This window comes from Elaeis guineensis, chromosome 1 (assembly GCF_000442705.2).
Source record: "Elaeis guineensis isolate ETL-2024a chromosome 1, EG11, whole genome shotgun sequence".
NCBI lineage: Eukaryota > Viridiplantae > Streptophyta > Magnoliopsida > Arecales > Arecaceae > Elaeis > Elaeis guineensis.
The window spans coordinates 183,759,785-183,778,684 of record NC_025993.2 but is presented as its reverse complement, the minus strand read 5'-3'; the positions used below and the strand labels follow the sequence as shown (position 1 = coordinate 183,778,684).

The following is an 18,900-nucleotide window of genomic DNA, read 5'->3' as shown; positions in this document are numbered from 1 at the left end:
ATGGTTGTGTTGTATGTACCATGAGGAATCTCTTCTTCAATTCCTACAATTCACCAAGGAGTCTGAAGTTGGATGTGGATGTATTTCGATAAGTCGTTATGAGGTATTTTGTGTAAGTCTTTGATATTAAAATAAAAAAAAAAGGAGAGACATAACTCCATGCCATCGATCCGCAATCATGGCTTCAAGTTGAGTAAGGCAAGTTCTTGAAATCCTCTTTGCACTCCACTTCTTCCATCTAACCTAGATGGGGTGTGGGGCATGGAATACAAAGCATGGTATAAGATTAAGATATGTATATGGTCTGGAGACTTGATCTGGACTTTTAACGAATTGGTCTAGCCACTTATTTTGACCAACTCGTTAAAAATTAGTTTATATATAAACTGAGGGTATTTTATTCATTTTATATTTTTTGTTATCTTTTATATAATATACTAAAGCAGTTCCACCTATGGCATTTAATGAGGTAGTTAAGGTTTATGTGTCAAATTTTCAGTCCTCCACCTCAGACACACATGTGGATCTAAAAAAATATGATATGGCCTAATTAGTTCTCTCTATGTATGGCACCTCTCCATCTCAGCAGCTTTTGGCCCAAGTTTTTTAATAAAAATAGGTTCCTTTAAAAATATTAACATCACATCTTTGTTTTTCTAAAAAACTTTATTTTCATATAAAAAAAACTTTTATTAATATATTTTAATATAAATAGAGAATTTTTTACTTATTTATTAATATATTTTAGAAATTGATTGATGTCTAATCTTTCCTATGAATACTGACAAATACCCTAATTAGCCAACCTATTCTTAAGGAGAAAAAAGCAACAGCTTTAATTTTTTTTTCTAAAGAAGGCTATTTCCAAAATAGTGAAAATTAGTTCTACTTATCCCACCCTCCCCTATTTCAGCCTTTTCTAATTCATATGTTCCCTGATTTGTCAATCCAGCCTCTATTCTTAAAGTTTAATTTTCAAAGTTTAATAAAGAAAATCTCACCTGCTTCCAAATTAGCCACCTATTATTAATTATTAATGAAAAATGACAGTATTAAATATCTTTGAAAACCTATTTTCAAAGCATTGAAAATTGTCTCCACCTATCCAGCATTCCTAATCAGTAAAAACAATGATAGAAAGTTTAATAAAGAAAATCTCACTTGCTTTCAAATTAGCCACCTATTATTAATGAAAAATGATAGCCCTAAATATCTTCAAAAAGCTATTTTGGAAGGAAAGACAAAAAAAAAATGCAAGCGATACCACCAACAATTATGCTAAATAAATCCTCTTGTCCTTGAAGGCTTCTTGCCACCACATAGTTGAAGGCACGGGACACTTTGATTAACTAATCCATTAAAGGAATCAAACAATATCACACTCAGTTAATAACTAATTAAGGATGAAAGCATTTACAAGATAAGCGAGAAGGGATGCGAGGACTAAAATTTGTACTCCAGCATTTGGTATTCCACTGCCAGCTTCATTGGACATTAACCAACTCAACTTTATGCTGTTAATAGCCATCTACAGATGACTACTCTCGAACAATGGAGATCTCAGAGAGAGCATCATCTGAAAGAAGAATCAATCTAAAAAAGTATGACATGGCCTAATTAGTTCTCTTTATGTACGACACCTCTCCATATCAGTAGCTTTTGACCCAAGTTTTTTAACAAAAATAGGTTCTTTTAAAAATATTAACATCACATCTTTATTTTTCTAAAAAACTTCATTTCCATATCAAAGAAAACCTTTATTAATAAATTTTAACATAAATGGAGAATTTTAACAAAAATAGAGAATTTTTCACTCATTTATTAATATATTTTAAGAATTTTAACATAAATGGAGAATTTTAACATAAATATACTTTCATTCTGGATTCTGGATTTCCAATTCAAATTATTTGCTCTATTATAAAGCCTAATAGACAGAACAGTGTTTAGACCAAATTTCTCATTCTGTCCATTACATTGAGCATTATTATTATTATCCTTCTATATTCTCATTTCAGCATGGCCATGAGATATGATTCTATAAAGAATATAACTCCACTCAGGGAGAATTGGAGGATCAAAGAAAGAGTGATTCGAATGTTGAATGATGCCCAGATTTAATCTTTCCGAAGAGGTCAATAGTATCGAGATGGTTCTTCAAGATGTAATGGTGAGGCAGTGTCATAACAAGCATTTTTACGTTTTTCTATTCATTAATCAGCAGTTAATCTTACATTTGTTTTTTTTTCGATTAAGAATTGAGGATTCATGCAATGATAAAATATTTTTTTATTCAAAAATTTAAGAATATTATCTCGAAAGAAAAAATATTTATTATAAGTCAGTTCAGGGTTGGTCAAAATAGTGGTTCGTATAGGATCACTAAACATCCCTTTAAAATTAACTTTCAATACTCCACCAATGTGCATGTTATTGAGGATGATTCTGGGATATCTATGTATGGTCTTGAGTTTACTCGGTTCATAAAGATAACCTCAAGACAAGCTGATGAAAATTATTTGGTTGGTAAGATCACTACATTATGTACTATTATTAATATAAGTATCACGATATTCTTTAAAATATTATCCTATTTTTTTCATATATAAATTAATTCTTATTTCATATTTGTTATGGTTCTTATAGATATTATTGGCAATATTTTTATATTGAATTATTCAATGTTTACAGAGGCAATAGAATGATTTGTATGTTGTGGGGGTCTTTTGCCGACAATATTGTTGGAATTATGTCCAACACCCAAAATGGTCCTATTATTGTTGTTGTCCAATGGTGTAAGATTAAAGACTTCTTTGGTATGCATTCTCTATGCATGAGTTTTGTCTTATGAGTAATTTCATCAATATATGATTTTTGCATATTTAATTATTTTTGTTCTATTTTATATAGGTAACAGAAAGATATCAAATTTTTTGTATGCATCTAGGATGCTCATAAACCCCACCATTTCAAAGGTCACCGAATTCCTATCTCGGTAAAATACCAAATTCTCTCTGTGCATCTATAGATATGTGAAAGTGTGTAGCATGATAATCCTCTTTGATACTTTTTTGTAACAGTCTATTATTTATCATGCTCTTTTTTTTATTTTAATAAAAAAAATATATAGATTTAATTGATCTTTTACTCGAATGAATATTAAAAAAATGATAGTACCGATATGATTAATAGATATATTATAGTTTAAGATTCTCGATCCTTTACACGTCATCTTTATTGATGAAGATCGAAAATTGATGAGGTTGCTTTATCACAGCAACCTAGCCAACTTTATAGTCGGACAACTATTTCTACCATTGATGATCTTTTACAGATTCAAGAGAGGAAGACTATTGATGAGATAAAGGAGTGTCGCGATGTATGTTAAACTCTTGATTTTAAAGTTGACATCCACCCTTCATGTTATCTTCAATCTCTTATTGATGCATTTTAGGAGACTATATGTGTGACACTCACTACGGTGATGAGCATCGACACGGAGCATAGGTGGTTTTATAACTCTTGCAAGAAATGCACCAAGAAAGTTGTTTCGGATGGCTCTTTGTTTTACTATGAGAAATGTAATGAGCTTGTGAATTCTGTTGTACCTAGGTAAAGATGTAAAATAAATTGACTGATGGATATTTATGTTAATATCATTTACACTAATTTTATCTCTAATCATTTTGTATAGGTTCAAGATTGAGTTGAGGATGATTGATGAATCTGGCAGTGCTATTTTCATTATTTTTGACCGTGAGGCTACCAAGTTCCTTCAATGTATTGCTGCTGAATTAAGAGATTTTATATATACAGTATGTGCCTGAGAGATGGAGTACTGTATAAGATTTGATATATTCTATTTTATTCACTATGGTTAATTTTTTTGTTCTCTGATTCAACACAGAATTTTGATGATATCAATCAAACTCTTGAGCATTTAGACCAATTTCTTGGCAAGAAGTTCATTTTCAAAGTGCAAAATCACTAATAGGAACATTAGGGGTTATAGCTACATATACTTGGTAACGCGTATGACCAATGATGAAGATTTGATTGTAGCCTATTATTCTAATAATGATTTAGCACAGGTATGTATTTATTTGAAAAAATAGTATTTTTTTTTCCAATTATGTATTCCTCATATGATTAACGCAATTTTTGTTTTCGGTATACGGGGAAGACATTGATACTCAGAGCATGAGTAGGATGGTGTCTGCTATAATTGAGTCTGAAGTGGGAAACACCTCTGATGGATTAACACCTAAAGAAGATAATATCACCAAGTGAGGGCTGTGGAGGGGTGAGGGGTAGGGAGAAGTGGTGGATTAGGGTGACGTTGAGATGGATTTGGATTTGGATATGGTGAATATGAGAAATTGGCATTGGGTTGTGGAGAGAAAAAGTATGGATATGGTTGCTGAGGGCGATAGAAGCAGGTGGCATTAGAGTGGTTGTTACGATTGCAAAACGAACACCATTGAGAACCACGGCCATCAGGTGGACCAAAACGACCACGACCTCGACCAAACTTGCCACGTCCTCCAGGACCTCGAGTAAAGCCACGGCCAATAGAGGGCCTAGGGTCATTAGAAGAATGGACGAACCGTTGAGCAGTATTGACGGTAGGATTGGTAGGAGTGGCATCAGCAACAGTTAATTTTTTAAATGCCCGCATGCTTTCATGGCTAAGTAACAGCCCATGAAGTTCAGTGTATGTCGGAGGGGTGTGTCGGTAGAGAATGTCAGGGACCACATCTTGTAGATCATCACATAGAGCACGCAATACATGAAGATTAAATTCGGTTGGCTTGAGGGCATTACCAGAGGCAGCAAGTTCATCAGCCACAGCTTTGGCACGTCGAAGCAGAGAGGTGACGGTCTCATCTGATTTTTGACGTAGATTCTGCAACTCTAGATGCAGAGACATGAGCCTCGTAGGAGATGCTGAACCAAAGGCTTCATGAAGAGTGGTCCAGCACTCAAAACTAGTCTCTTTGTCAAGAAGAAGAGGAATCAAATCTTCAGATAATGAAGCAACAAGAAGGCTTACGAGTTAGGCATCTTGTTGTTGCCAAGCAGTAGCGGCAATCGGATCGGTGGGTTGTGGGTGAGAGCCATCAAGGAACCCAAACAGGCCTTGACCCTTTAAGAAGGGAGTAATTTGCTTTCTCCAGATCAAAAAATTGGATGCATTTAATTTGATAGATAGAAAATGCTGTGCCGATGGAAAGGTGAGAGGGGTCGTTGTGTTGGGTGGAGGAGGAGAAGAGGGATTGGAGGAGGTGGAGATAGATGAACTGGTGGCCATGAGAGAGCACAGAAGGAGGAAGAAGAAGAGATGCTCGTTGGAGCTTCAAGGCTCTGATACCATAAAGAAGATAATATCTTTATTGAGGATAATTTCTGATTCTTACTTTTCATTGTTCTCCAATATGAGTATATATAGATTACAAGGTCTAGCTATTGTAGCAATTATAAGAAGAAGGAATATCTTGATTACATACTAAGTAAAGAGAAGCCAAATGTAGAATAGCTAAATAAGGAGAAAGACCAAATAGGAGTGCCAGCCAAATATGAATATGTGTTGACTTGCTAAACATAGAAAAGAGCCAAATAAGAGTGCAAGCCAAAATAGAATGTTGGATTGGAATGATTGTGTGCTGATAACATCTGCCAAACATAGTTCTCCAGAATTAAGCAATAAGTTAGATGACAATGAAAACCTCGTAGCCCAAATGTCTTCTAACGTCAAGAAAAAAAATCAAAATGAAGTAGTAGTTTTATATTTTATTAGTTAATTAGAAGTACTTTTTTCTTCTACCATAATGATGAACCTTTTTGGTGGTTTATTTTATAATAATTGTAATTTTGTCAAACCATGTTGGTACTTAATGTCTGTGCTTTTGTTCGTATTTATGAACCTATTTTTGGTGTTGCTCTTGATTGTTCGGTATTTATTTTCTCATCATAATGGATGTATATTGGGAACATAACTTCCCCCACTTTGTTATAATGACTACACAATTTAATCTTGCATTTGAGATCTTTAGAACATCTAAAGTTTCAACACACTTTTGCACCCTCTTAGCCTGCCAAAAAAAAAGAAAGAAAGAGAGTGTCTCATGCTTCAATCTTTTTGCAGTTTTTGGTTCTTTTCGAGGTGTTGCCCACCTATTTTATTTAGAATTATTTACAAAATATTTACAGAAGGAACCACCTTAGGACGTGGGACCTGAGAAAAAGAAGGTCAATATAGGAACAACGCTGCCCATGCAACGTGATTCTCGGAACGAAAAGGAATAGGCATTTGGTTTTCCTTTTCTTCTCAAAGTTACTCAAACTTGACCTTCTTTATAACTCCCTGAGTTACTACTTACCATGATTCCTCAAGTCCTTCAGGATGTGAGAGACCTATTGACCTGGCCTTCCAATGGAGAACGTAGTCTAGCCTTGCAGCAGAAATTTATTCTCAGCTGCAACTAGAGAAGAGGCTCTGGCCTGAAATTGAAAGACCCTTGGATTCCTCTCCTTCCATATGCACCAACAGACTACCGAAAAAAGAATCCTGACAATGTTTGATTCCTCTCATCCGGCAGTCTTCAACTTTGCTATTCGACAAAGCGATGTCCGTTTTCTCCTCTATTATTTTCCATATTTGCTGAGTGCAAGGGCAAGCTACAAATAAATGGTTCACTATCTTCTATATATCTATATATAATATATCTATATATCTATATATCTATATATAATCTATATATCTATATATATCCTCTCCATATCAGCAGCTTTTGGCCCAAAATTTTTAACAAAAATAGATTCTTTTAAAAATTTTAACATCATATCTTTATTTTTTTTAAAAACTTCATTTCCATATCAAAAAATACCTTTATTAATATATTTTAACATAAATGAAGAATTTTTCACTCCTTTATTTAATATATTTTTGGAATTGATTGATTTCTAATATTTTCTATGAATACTGACGAATACCCTAATTAGCCAGCCTATTCTTAAGGAAAAAAAGGAACAATTTTAATTTTAAAAAAAAAACTATTTTCAAAGTAGTGGAAATCACCTCCACTTATCCCACCCTTCCCTATTTCAGCCTTTCCCAATTCATATGTTCCCGGATCTGTCAATCCAGCATTTCTTAAAGAAAGTATCATAGATAGTTTAATAAAGAAAATCTCACCTACTTCCAAATTAGCCACCTATTATTAATGAAAAAATGACAGCCTTAAATTCATTTAGAAAAGCTATTTTCAAAGCATTAAAAATTGCCTCCATCTGTCGTGCTTTACTAATCAGAAAAGATTATGATAGAAAGTTTAGCAAAAACCACCCATGCGTTTCCTAATTAGCCAGCCTATTCTTAAGGAAAAACTAATGGTTTTAAATTTATTTAAAGAAGGCTATTTCTAATAGTGCCTTCATTCATTCTTTCACCCCTTTCATTTTCCAACTTATCACACCTTCCATCAGATTCTGCACTGTCCTCATTGGTAGCCCTCTGCTCCATTCTGTCTTCAGCAAAGGATTCATTACAACTCATACTGGTGGGTTCTTCCTGTTTATTGTTCTTTAGATCTACTGATAGGTTTGTTAATGTTTTTGTATTTCTAAACAAAGTGTCGAGTGATGACTTGATCTGTTCCTCCTCTGTTGCAATCAAATTCCACACATAAAAAGGGTGCCCAGAAGTATATATATTATTGAATGATGTGTTAATTTTACTTTATTATAAACTTCTTTCTATGTAACCAGACATTTTATCAGTTGTTTGTCAATTCTATGCATGACAGTCCAACATGGCAAGCATCTTTTTTAGATCCTGACGACTTCCTATATGATCTTTGCATTTTTTGTATTTCAACTACATGTACATAATCCTATAGCATATCTTGGTAAAAGAAGTCCAATCAATTAATCAATTATGTGTACCTATATAAGTAGAGATATAAGCAAGAAGTAAACAAAATTACAAACACCATTCCAGTCTAGTAGTATTTGATTCATCCAGCAACAATACTAATTCTACTAAAGCATTTCATCATAAAAAAAATCACAAAGGAATGATAGTCAAATCACAAAAGAAATCAATCATCCTGCCCTCCCTGTTTCAGCATTTCACAATTCATATGTTCGCTGATCAATCAATCCGGCCTCTATTCCACCATCATGTGTGTTCCTTCGTCCACGTGTTCACATGGAGCAAATGATGTCCACTGTGTGATCTTCCAGTAGTGGAAAAAATATAGCAAAAAAAAAAATCTCTTCCAACCCCAAAAAAATAAACGAAAAGATACATCCAATCCTTTTTATTGTTTTATACTCCTTTCTGATCATGTTTCTTTGCTTGGCTTAATCGAGGGAGTGAAAAATAGCTTCAAATTATCAATAGATTTCTATTTTGAATTTTCAATTTTTCCAAATAACACTAATCAATAAGAATTCTCTAAATAAATAGACTTCAATTCTGAATTTTGGTATTTAATATCTATAATTTTGTTGATATTTATTAATCTTTTTTATGTTGATCTTGACTGTTTTATATATTATTAAGTAATTAAGTATTATATTTTGATCAATCTTGAAAAAAGAAATTAACAGTGTGATTATTAACAACTGGCCACCATTCATGCTAATTCCATTATGGTGTTACTTACATGGATTCAAGAGAAGCAGTGTTTGCAAGGCTCTGAAGAAGAAGTATATTGAGGAGTAAGAATGCATCATCATCTTCTTCTCTTCATCGTTCAAATCAAATTTTTTCAGATGGTATGTTTATGATTTTTGAGATAATCTTAGTAAATAACTTTAAGTCTTTACATATTTTTTTATTGTTCATACCACTCTCATGCAAACAAAACATATACCATGGATATAATTATGTTGAAGAATCACGTGCTATAAAAATTTATAGTTCGTCTTTATATCATTATATTTTGCTAACGGTTGGTGGAATTTATCTTTTATATTTAAAAAATATTATCCTTTAATTAGTAATAGAATTCTAATTATATGTGGTAAGTAAATTTCGTGAGGCTTTAACAAAACATCTATGATTATAATTCTTTTGATGAATCATGAATACTATGTTATTTTATAGTTTGTCTTTATATCATTATATTTATCTAATGGTTGGTGGAATTTATCTTTTTTTTTTAAAATATTATATTTTAATTAGTAACAGAATTTTAATGCTATTTGTTATCTCAACTTCATTAAATTAAAGATACTTGTATATAATTTGTCATATACAATTTCTCATAATAATTATCATTATTATTTCAAATATATATTACTTTATCTTATAAATTACATACTTACAAACACTCAAACACTATCCAAAAATAAATAAAAGATATTTGAAATTGCCATATATATATGTGTGTCTTCAGTCATTACTAACAAATTGGCTCACACATTTATAGGTTCACAAATTTCTAATATATTTTACTGTGGAGAAAGTGGCTCTATTATACTGGAATAATGTTCTTCGTTGTCTCTTTTATCTGATATTATGAACAGTAAGTTAATTATAAGTACTGAAACTACTATATATTTTTTAATTAATTATACTCAATATTAAATTAACCCAACTAAAAAAAAAAATTTGGCAGTACAAGGGAGCTCAAAAAGGATACAATTAGATTTATTCTCATGCAGTATAGAATATCAAATGAAGAATATGCGAGATATGAATAATAGAAAGAGAAGCAAGCAATTTTCACCATCTATTTCTAATATCAATGCAGTTACCAACCATTCTATTCATATGCAAGTGATAGAAGATGGTATTTTAAGTACACTCATTATTAAATTATTTATTTTTTAAATATTATTATTGACATTAGTGTATCATCTAATTTAATGTGACTCAATTTTATTGATATCTTTATTATTACAAACTTTATACAACAAGCTTAGATGCCATTGGTGATGATGGTTTGAATGCTTCTTTGAGGTCTGATATTACACAAGTTGAACATAGTATGTCATTTTATTTTTTTTATTTATCTTCTTTTACTAGGATATATGACATAATATATTAATTGAAAACTAGATTATATGATATATAACATATTATTTTAATTTCATACTAGATAATTTTGGCAAGGATATTCATCATTTGAGGAAGGTATGTTATTAGTTTATTTATATTTATTTTATTTTTTATATATTGATTTTATTTATTCTTTAAAGTGTAAAGCTTACTACTTATTAGTTAATTATATATATATATTTTATGGAATATTAGATTATTGGGACATAGGTGATCCTCTATCAGTATGTGAGTATTGTGGAGCAAAGATGTGGTATGAGGAGAGAAGCAAAAAAGATGTTAAGAAAAAAAATCCTAAATTCTCCATATGCTGCATGCAAGGCAAGGTTGAGCTACCATTTTTGAAACATCCTCCTTATGTGCTGCATAAGTTGTTACATGATAGAGATGCAAGAAGCAACCACTTTCGTAATCACATAAGAAGTTACAATATGATGTTTGCCTTTACCTCAATGAGAGGTAAAGTGGATAAGGATATAAATAGAAGTCACGGTCCCTATATATACAAAATAAATGGACAAAATGTTCACATGATTGGTAGTTTGCTCCCAAATGCTGGTTCGACTCCAAAATTTGCACAACTCTATATTTATGATACATTTCTGTGGTAAGATATTTTATATTCTAAATACAACTATAAGTTTAATATATAATTTTATTTCCAATAATTACTTAATTTATTGAATTATTGCTTCAGGAGTAGGGATGACAATGGCCAATTTGATGTTGATATTGTGGCTTCATTGAAGAACATGCTAGATACATCAAACCCATTGGTTAAGACCTTTAGAATGGCAAAAGACAGAATGCATTCTAATATGACCGATAATCTAAAGATTAGATTGATACGCAAATATTCTACAGATGGAAGGAGATACAACCTACCAATGTGTTCTGAAGTTGCTGCTTTGATAGTTGGTGATATGGATCTACACAACATGAGAGAGACATTGTTGTACAAAATAAATTAAGACTGTTACAATGTATCCATGAGGCTCATCCGCTATATCTGCCCATGCAATATCCATTATTGTTTCCATACGGAGAAGATGGATACAGAGATGATGTTGAGCTCAGCACAATAAATACCGACTCTACTGCTAAAAGGAGAAGAGCGACACTTTACCTTTAGAATTCAAGATAGAGACAATGAGCCTCAAACCATTGTGAGTGTGGGTAAGCTTTTTCAATAATTTTTGATAGATGGATACACAATGGTCGAGTTTGAAAGGCTATCTTACATAAAAATGCATCAAAAGAATTTGAGAGCAGACCTTTACAAAGGCCTTATGGATGCTGTACTTATAGGAGAGACAAATCCATCATCTCAAGAAAAACGTATTATCTTACCTTCATCCTTCACAGGAGGTGCACGGTATACTATATAGAATTATCAGGATGCAATGACTATATGCAAGTGGGCTGGATATCCAGATTTATTTATAACTTTCACATGTAATCCAAAATGGCCTGAAGTTTCTAGATTTTTAGAGTAAAACTACTTGAGAACAGAAGATAGGCCTGACATTGTATGTAGAGTTTTCAAGATTAAGCTCGACCAGTTAATCAAAGATATAAAAAAGAATAATTTCTTTGGAAGGGTGAAAGTAGGTAATAATTTATAACCAATTCATATCATTTTCACTCAATGTAATGTTTTTACTTAATTTTGTATGCGAAGTCATTTTTGTTCCTCTATACAGTGATATATACAATTGAGTTTCAAAAGCGTGGATTGCCATACGCGCACATATTATTGTTTCTTTGCAAGAAAGATAAGTATCCTATGATGAAGGACATTGATAGGATTATATCAGCTGAAATACCTGATAAGCAAAAGTTTCCTGCACTGTTTGAGGCAGTAAGTAGTCTGATGATTCATGATCCATGTGGTCAAGCTAATGGCAGTTCACCTTGCATGGTTGACAGTAAATATTCAAAATATTTTTCGAAAGCATTCAATGAGTTTACTATCATCGACGAAGAAGGCTATCCGCGGTATAAGAGATCAAATAATGGTGTGATGATAGAGAAGAATGGAGTAATTTTGGACAATAAATTTGTCATACCTTAAAATCCAAACTTACTGACAAAGTATATGGCTCACATAAGTGTTGAACGATGCAATCAATCCAGATCCATAAAATACCTTTTCAAGTATGTGAATAAAGGTCATGATAGAGTCACTACAGTCTTTTATGGTGGTATGGAGAACTCAGGATCTAAACAATGTAGGGACGAAATCAAAATATTCTACGATTGTAGGTACTTATCTCCATGCAAGTCTGTCTAGAGAATTTTAGATTTGATATTAACTACAGAGAAACCCCAGTTGAAAGACTATCATTTCATTTGCTAGACCAACAGATGGTGGTTTTTTCTGATGATGAGCCGATTGATTCTGTTGTTGAGCGTAATGCACATAGGGTCACAATGTTCAATGCTTGGCTAGAGGCTAACAAGAAATATCCAGAAACAAGAAAATTGATTTATGCTGATTTTTTTATAAGATTTATCTTCAAAAAAGATATTCATCAATGGTCTCTTAGAAAATGTGGTTTCTCAATTGGCAGATTATATTACACTCCACCTGAGAGTGGAAAAGTTTATTATCTACGTACTTTGTTGAACACAGTCAAAGAACCAACATGTTATGAAGATATTAGGATAGTTGATGGAGTTCATTATTGTTTATTTAAAGATGCATGCTATGCAATGGGCTTACTAGATGATGAGAAAGAATACATTGATGGAATAGTAGAAGCAAGTTCATGGGCGTCAGCTGAGTACTTAAGGCATTTATTTATCATGTTGCTTTTCTCTAACACTTTGTCTAAGCCAGAATTTGTTTGGAAAAAAAAATTGAGAATTATTATCCAACGACATTATTCATAGGCAAAGAACACTACTAGGACACGATTGTAAGTTTCTTTTTAATATCCCATAAATTTAAATATTTAATTTAAATATTTTAATTGCTATGAATTTATATTTTTCTTTAATAGCTAACTATTACATGTGTTACAGCTTTACAACTTACAGATGAGGAGCTAAAGAATTATGCTCTTATTAAATTTGAGAATTTATTACAACGTAATGGGAGAAGTCTTGCTGACTTTGAATCAATACCTTATCCAGACATGAATAGAGTACAAAGGGGCAGTAACAAGATGCATGATGAGCTAAGCTACAACAGAAGTATTTTAGTTGAAGAGCTTCAACACCTTCTAAATTCATTCACTGATGAGCAAAGGTGTATCTATGACAAGATAATAAGTATCGTGAATTCCAACGATGGTGGTGTCTTCTTTGTTTATGGTTATGGGGGTACAAGTAAGACATTTGTCTGGAAGACCCTCTCAGCTTCATTGCGATCACAGAAAAATATTATGTTAAATATTGCTTCCAGTGGGATAGCATCCCTATTGCTCCCTGGTGGTAGGACAGCACATTCTAGGTTGGGTATACCATTGCAAATAAATGAAGATTCAGTTGAAAGAAGAGTGCCCTATAAGCCAATCGCAAGTGTGTTGCGATGAAATTTTTCTTTATAATTTATCAACTCATGAAATGATATTTATTATTTGAGATATTGATTCATCATATTAGCTGCATCTTATTATGTCTAAGATTATTATGAACCTCAAAGATTAGGGCAATAGTTTTAGGAGATATGAATGGGTCATGCTAGTGAGTCCTAAAATCCTAAAATTCTAATCTTAAATATTTTTGATCGTAGGAGCATTGAGTCGAAAATTAATATTTCAGATAGACTGGCATATCCTATGTATGCTCGATAGAGAGGATGGCAGATCTCACTAGCCACTTGTGTGGGACACTAATACAAGGATGTAGGTGCTCATTTAGAAAATGAGTCCACTGAACTGACTTGATGAAAGAGAATATCTTATGGAAGCTTTACTTGCATGTCAAAGATGGTTCTCTAAGTAGGAGTTGTGCAAGTGATTCTTAAACCTAAGACCATTATAAAATCTTGTGCACATAAACTCATATTTTGGTTCATATCCAGGCATGGCATTAAGACATATACGGGGTGTTCTGGATATGGTGGAGTGTATATGGAGATTGTGAGTAGGTCAACATGGAATTGATCACTCCTAGTAAGAGGAGATTGCATCCTGTGTATTCTCAATCCTAGATGACTTGAAAAAGTTTTTTGGCCAAAAGCAAAAAAGAGATTAGAAAGAGTTTTTAATACTTCTTTATTGGAGTCATCATTGATTAATTGAGAATCGATATGAATATGTATTTGAGTTTGATATGATTCCATACTCATGAACATATTCAGGGTGCAGGGATGATCGAAGGATTGAATTGTATGGTAACTTACCACTGAAGGATATATTTGATATTTTTATCAAATTTTATATCTTCTGGATAGTCATGATACGTTGCTAGACGTCAATCTTAACTTATAGATTTTTGATCAAATTAAAGAGTTTAATTCGATCGTCAATTAGAAAGGATTATAATTGTTGAACTCGGATTAGCTCGCTTGGACCTAAATCGATTAGATTGAAATCTAATCAAATTTAGTCAACTTACATCCAGACCTACTACTAGCTAGATGTAGAACCCAATGGGTCACACACATATAGAAATTGGCCAAGGATCCTTTTGAAAAAGGTTGATTGAAATTTTGGATTCAATTAGGGCTCCGATAAGCATGCTAGCACGTGTGGAACCCTTGCTCCTTTGGAGGTCAATTTGGTCGCATCCCTTGCTAATTAGCTAGTCCAATTTAGTGGATATTTGGGTTAGATCATGCCACCTAGAAGCAGTTCAAATTGGGGTGCCACATCCTATTTTAACGCCAATTATGAAGAGTCCAAGTTGTGAAGGACTCTTGGTGCAAATCAGGTTCTGCGTATAAGTGTTGGCGTGGATAGAAGAAAAGAGTCCTTCCGGTATGAGATTAAGATGTATGTGGTATCCCATATCACCCTCCATCCTCTGGTCTCAAAGCATGAGATGTATTTTTTCTAGAATTTTGGGAGCAGAGAAAAATTGGAAAAAGGAAGGAAGTCTCGCGCATGCGTGCAGAAGTGTCGCATCTCTTTGAGATTTGGAGAGTCCTTCTCCTCATAAAATTCTTTCAAAATAGAACAATTTTTGGTGATAATGTTCAAAATTTGACAAGATATTTTTGATAATTTTTTTAGAATTTTTTCAAACTTATCTGGATGCCAAACATATGTCATAATTTCCTCCTCATGTCTGCACGCGTGGTGATCAGATTTTGCATGAAAGGATGTGAGAACATATCCATTTGTGAGAATTTTTATCCACTCATTATATGTTCTAGAATCAAGATTGAATTCTCTATCCATGTGGATTTTTGAGAATTTTTCTGATTTGAGAAGGGACACAAAAACATCCCTTCTCTAGTCGTACGCACAGAGCAGGGTGCTGATCGATGTATCATTGATAAGAGTCCTTCTATTTAAAAGAACTCTTATCTCTGATAATCAGATCAAATAGGCCTCTTGGATGAGGTGCATCCCTCTCTTTTGGCATCCCTCTAGTGGTTATTAATTGACTGGGGCACTGGGTGTCTGAGGCAATTCAGAAAGAATTTTCAATTTTGTCTCTGTTACTCTCTTTTCTTTCTTACACTCTATCTTAGTTTTAGGACAAGGCTTTGCGATTTAAGACAAAGCCATATCTGATCCTAACAAGAGTTGTGAGGGTCCTAAAGAAGGAGGATCAGAAGTTCAGAGGAGGTTCTGAGATGGTGGAGTCAGTTTCTTGGAGAAACCTGATCGGTATGAGGCTAGTCGAGTTCTAGTGGCTAGAATTTTTGAAGTAAGGTGAAGAAGGAGCGCTGTCCTTGGTTCAGTTTCTGTGTGGATCACCATTGGAGGGCGGACACTTAGACACCTTGTGAAAATTGAGATTAGCGCTACAGGTATTCTTCTTATCCTAATTTATATTTATTGTACTTTGATTATTATAGTCAAAAATTTTTGGGCATTGGGGTTTCTAGTGCATCGGATGTTTTGAATGAAAATTTTAAATACCTAACCCTTTCGCTGTGCCACCAAAACCCAACATCAGTTTGCAACATAAGGGAAGGCAGTGATTTAGCTTAGCTCTTGATGCATACTCAGCTTGTTATATGGGATGAGGCACCGATGACAAACAAGTTCTATTTTAAAGCACTTTATAGGAGCTTAAGAGATATCACGAGGTTCTCAAATCCAGAATGTGCAAATCATCCATTCAGAGGTAAGGTAATAGTATTTGGTGGAGACTTTAGGCAGATTTTACCAGTAATACCAAAAGAAACAAGGCAGGAGATAGTCTTCTCAACTATTAATTCCTCATATATATGGAATCATTGTAAATTGTTGACATTAACACAAAATATAAGGCTCCATTCGGGATAGCCAAGTATTGTTAACCAAGAGATTAAAGAATTTTCAGATTGGATAATCTCAATAGGTGAAAAAGCAACAGATGAAAGCAACGAAGGTGAAGCTATGGTTGATATTCCTGACGATGTTCTCATAAATGTCTCAGACGATCCCATAAAGGCAATTGTTGAGAGCACGTATCCTAATATTTTGGAAAATATAAATGACCTCAATTATTTTTAAGAAAGAGCTATTCTTGCTCCCACCTTGTTGAATGTTGACGTTGTTAATGAGTATATGCTTTCAATGATCCCAAGGGAAGAGAGAATATATTTGAGTTTAGACAGTGTTTGTAGGGCAGATGCAAACATTGACAGCATGGATGATTTGTACACAACAGAATACTTGAACAGCATAAGAATGTCAGGCCTACCAAATCATATGTTAAAGTTGAAAGTCGGTGCTCCTGTGATGTTGCTTAGAAATATTGACAAATCTTTGGGGTTGTGCAATGGTATAAGATTAATTATCAGTCAACTAGGGAAGCACGTGCTTGAAGCAAAAGTTATCTAAGGAAGTAACATTGGTAAGAAGATTATCATTCCAAGGATGGTAATAACACCTTCAGATGCTAGATTACCTTTTAAGCTTCGTAAGAGACAATTCTCTTTGGCAGAATGTTTTGCTATGACAATAAATAAAAGCCAATGCCAGTCTTTTTCAAATGTGGGTTTATATCTATCCAGCCCTATATTCACTCATGGGCAACTATATGTCGCTGTTTCAAGAGTATGGAGTAGAAGTGGACTAAAGATTTTAATTCTTGATAAAGATGAAAATCCTTCGAAGAGTACTACCAACGTCATGTGCAAAGAAATATTCAACAACTTATCTTAGGTTATTATCGATACAACCTTTATATATATGATTACTTATGATTATTTGCTATTATTTTTATATTTGCTATTGTTTTATTAATTACATTTATCTTTCAATTTACAGGCATCTTTGTAAGCACGAATCCACAATCAAAGATGGTCTACAAAATTATTGTAATTTTTTTTCTTTTGTTAGTAGTTATGCCTATTTCATTTCAATTAAGTACTAATTAATCTTATCTCTCAAATTACAGATATTTTTTACCATATTATATCGACAACCACGGATGAAGTATAGAGTCATTTTAAGGTTGTATATTGTCTATTTTCAAAATAGCTATAAACAATAGTTCCAAATTATTAAGCATGATTTACATTCTTCCAATTAAATATTTTTTTTAATTTTATACTATTGTTATCCCATAATCCGTGCATCGCACGGGTCCATACTAGTTGTTGTTAAACCAAAGATAGACGGTTGGGTCTTTTTGCAACTTTTAAAAAGTTTTGAAGTCTATTTGAATTTTTTTTCCTTTTGGGGTCTAAATATAAATGGATCAAAGTTTAAAAGATGTCGCTATAATTTTTTTGATAATTAATTATGTTAACAAGAAATCTACTCAGAATCGAAAGTGGTTGAGGCATACTCGGCAAATTTCAGTAAAGTAAATAACTTGATTTGTACTGAGTTAACAATTGGAATATTTGATTCTAGGTGGAAATAAAGGTTTAATAAAAATTTCTCCCGACGTATCAGAAACTGCTGTCTATAGAAATTTTCTGGAACTCAGGTCCAGGTTTTGGGCTATGTCCCAAAGGTGATGAGGTGATGACAAGATCCGAACGCCTTCAAGCCTTCCTCATTGAAGCCAGTCCCAAAAATGCACTGCATTAGATTGCTGCAACAAATTTGTACTTCCTCTTCTTGTACTCAGGCACTGGAAAGGTTTGAATCAGTGAACTATATCCTAAAAGCCAATATTTTTATTTGGAGGACATTATCTTTTTGGGGTGAAACCTGTCACATTATTTTCCAGGTTATGATAGTGTTTGAGTGAAACCTTCATACTTACATTATGTGCCTTGATAGTCTCAAATATAAAGTTGCTTTCTTACTTTTGCACAATTATTATATGGTAACGAAATACTTGACGTGAAATAGTTTGGAAAGCGAAAGCACGAGGCCCTGAAGGAACTGAGTGATCTGAGGCTATGAAGCAACAGTGCTTCTGGTTTTATTAAACAAGCAGAACTTTTTGAAGAGCTGAGCTCTTTTCCAAAGCTCGTTATTTCCATGTCTCCATTGTGTTTCGTTGTTCCTACAAAAAGATAAATTCGTTCTCTCTTCATTGTATGCTTGAAGAGACGTTGAGATACAGTAATCTGTCGAGCAGTAGTCAACTAAAGAAAAACAAGTCTCGGCGTTATTGCTCATTCTTTGGATCTAAGTCAGATTTTTTTTCTGATTGAGAGGCCTACACGTTATATTTTGTTTCTCTGTAATCCATTTGTACATTCGGAAATATTCTGTAGAGTTTCTGAAAGTGAAATGGCATTCTCTCAACGTATACAAACC

At 33.2% G+C, this 18,900-nt stretch overlaps 1 protein-coding gene across 1 annotated transcript; it reads left to right on the top strand.

Annotated features, from left to right (window-relative positions):
• Nucleotides 1–3,484: 3,484 nt before the first annotated feature.
• Nucleotides 3,485–18,382, top strand: LOC140857594 (uncharacterized). The gene is made up of 8 exons (XM_073256838.1): nucleotides 3,485–3,612; nucleotides 3,695–3,780; nucleotides 13,097–13,402; nucleotides 16,535–16,643; nucleotides 16,764–16,960; nucleotides 17,449–17,456; nucleotides 18,220–18,270; nucleotides 18,362–18,382. Exons 1-8 carry the CDS (start codon nucleotides 3,485–3,487, stop codon nucleotides 18,380–18,382), a joined length of 906 nt encoding a protein of 301 aa, XP_073112939.1.
• Nucleotides 18,383–18,900: the final 518 nt, after the last annotated feature.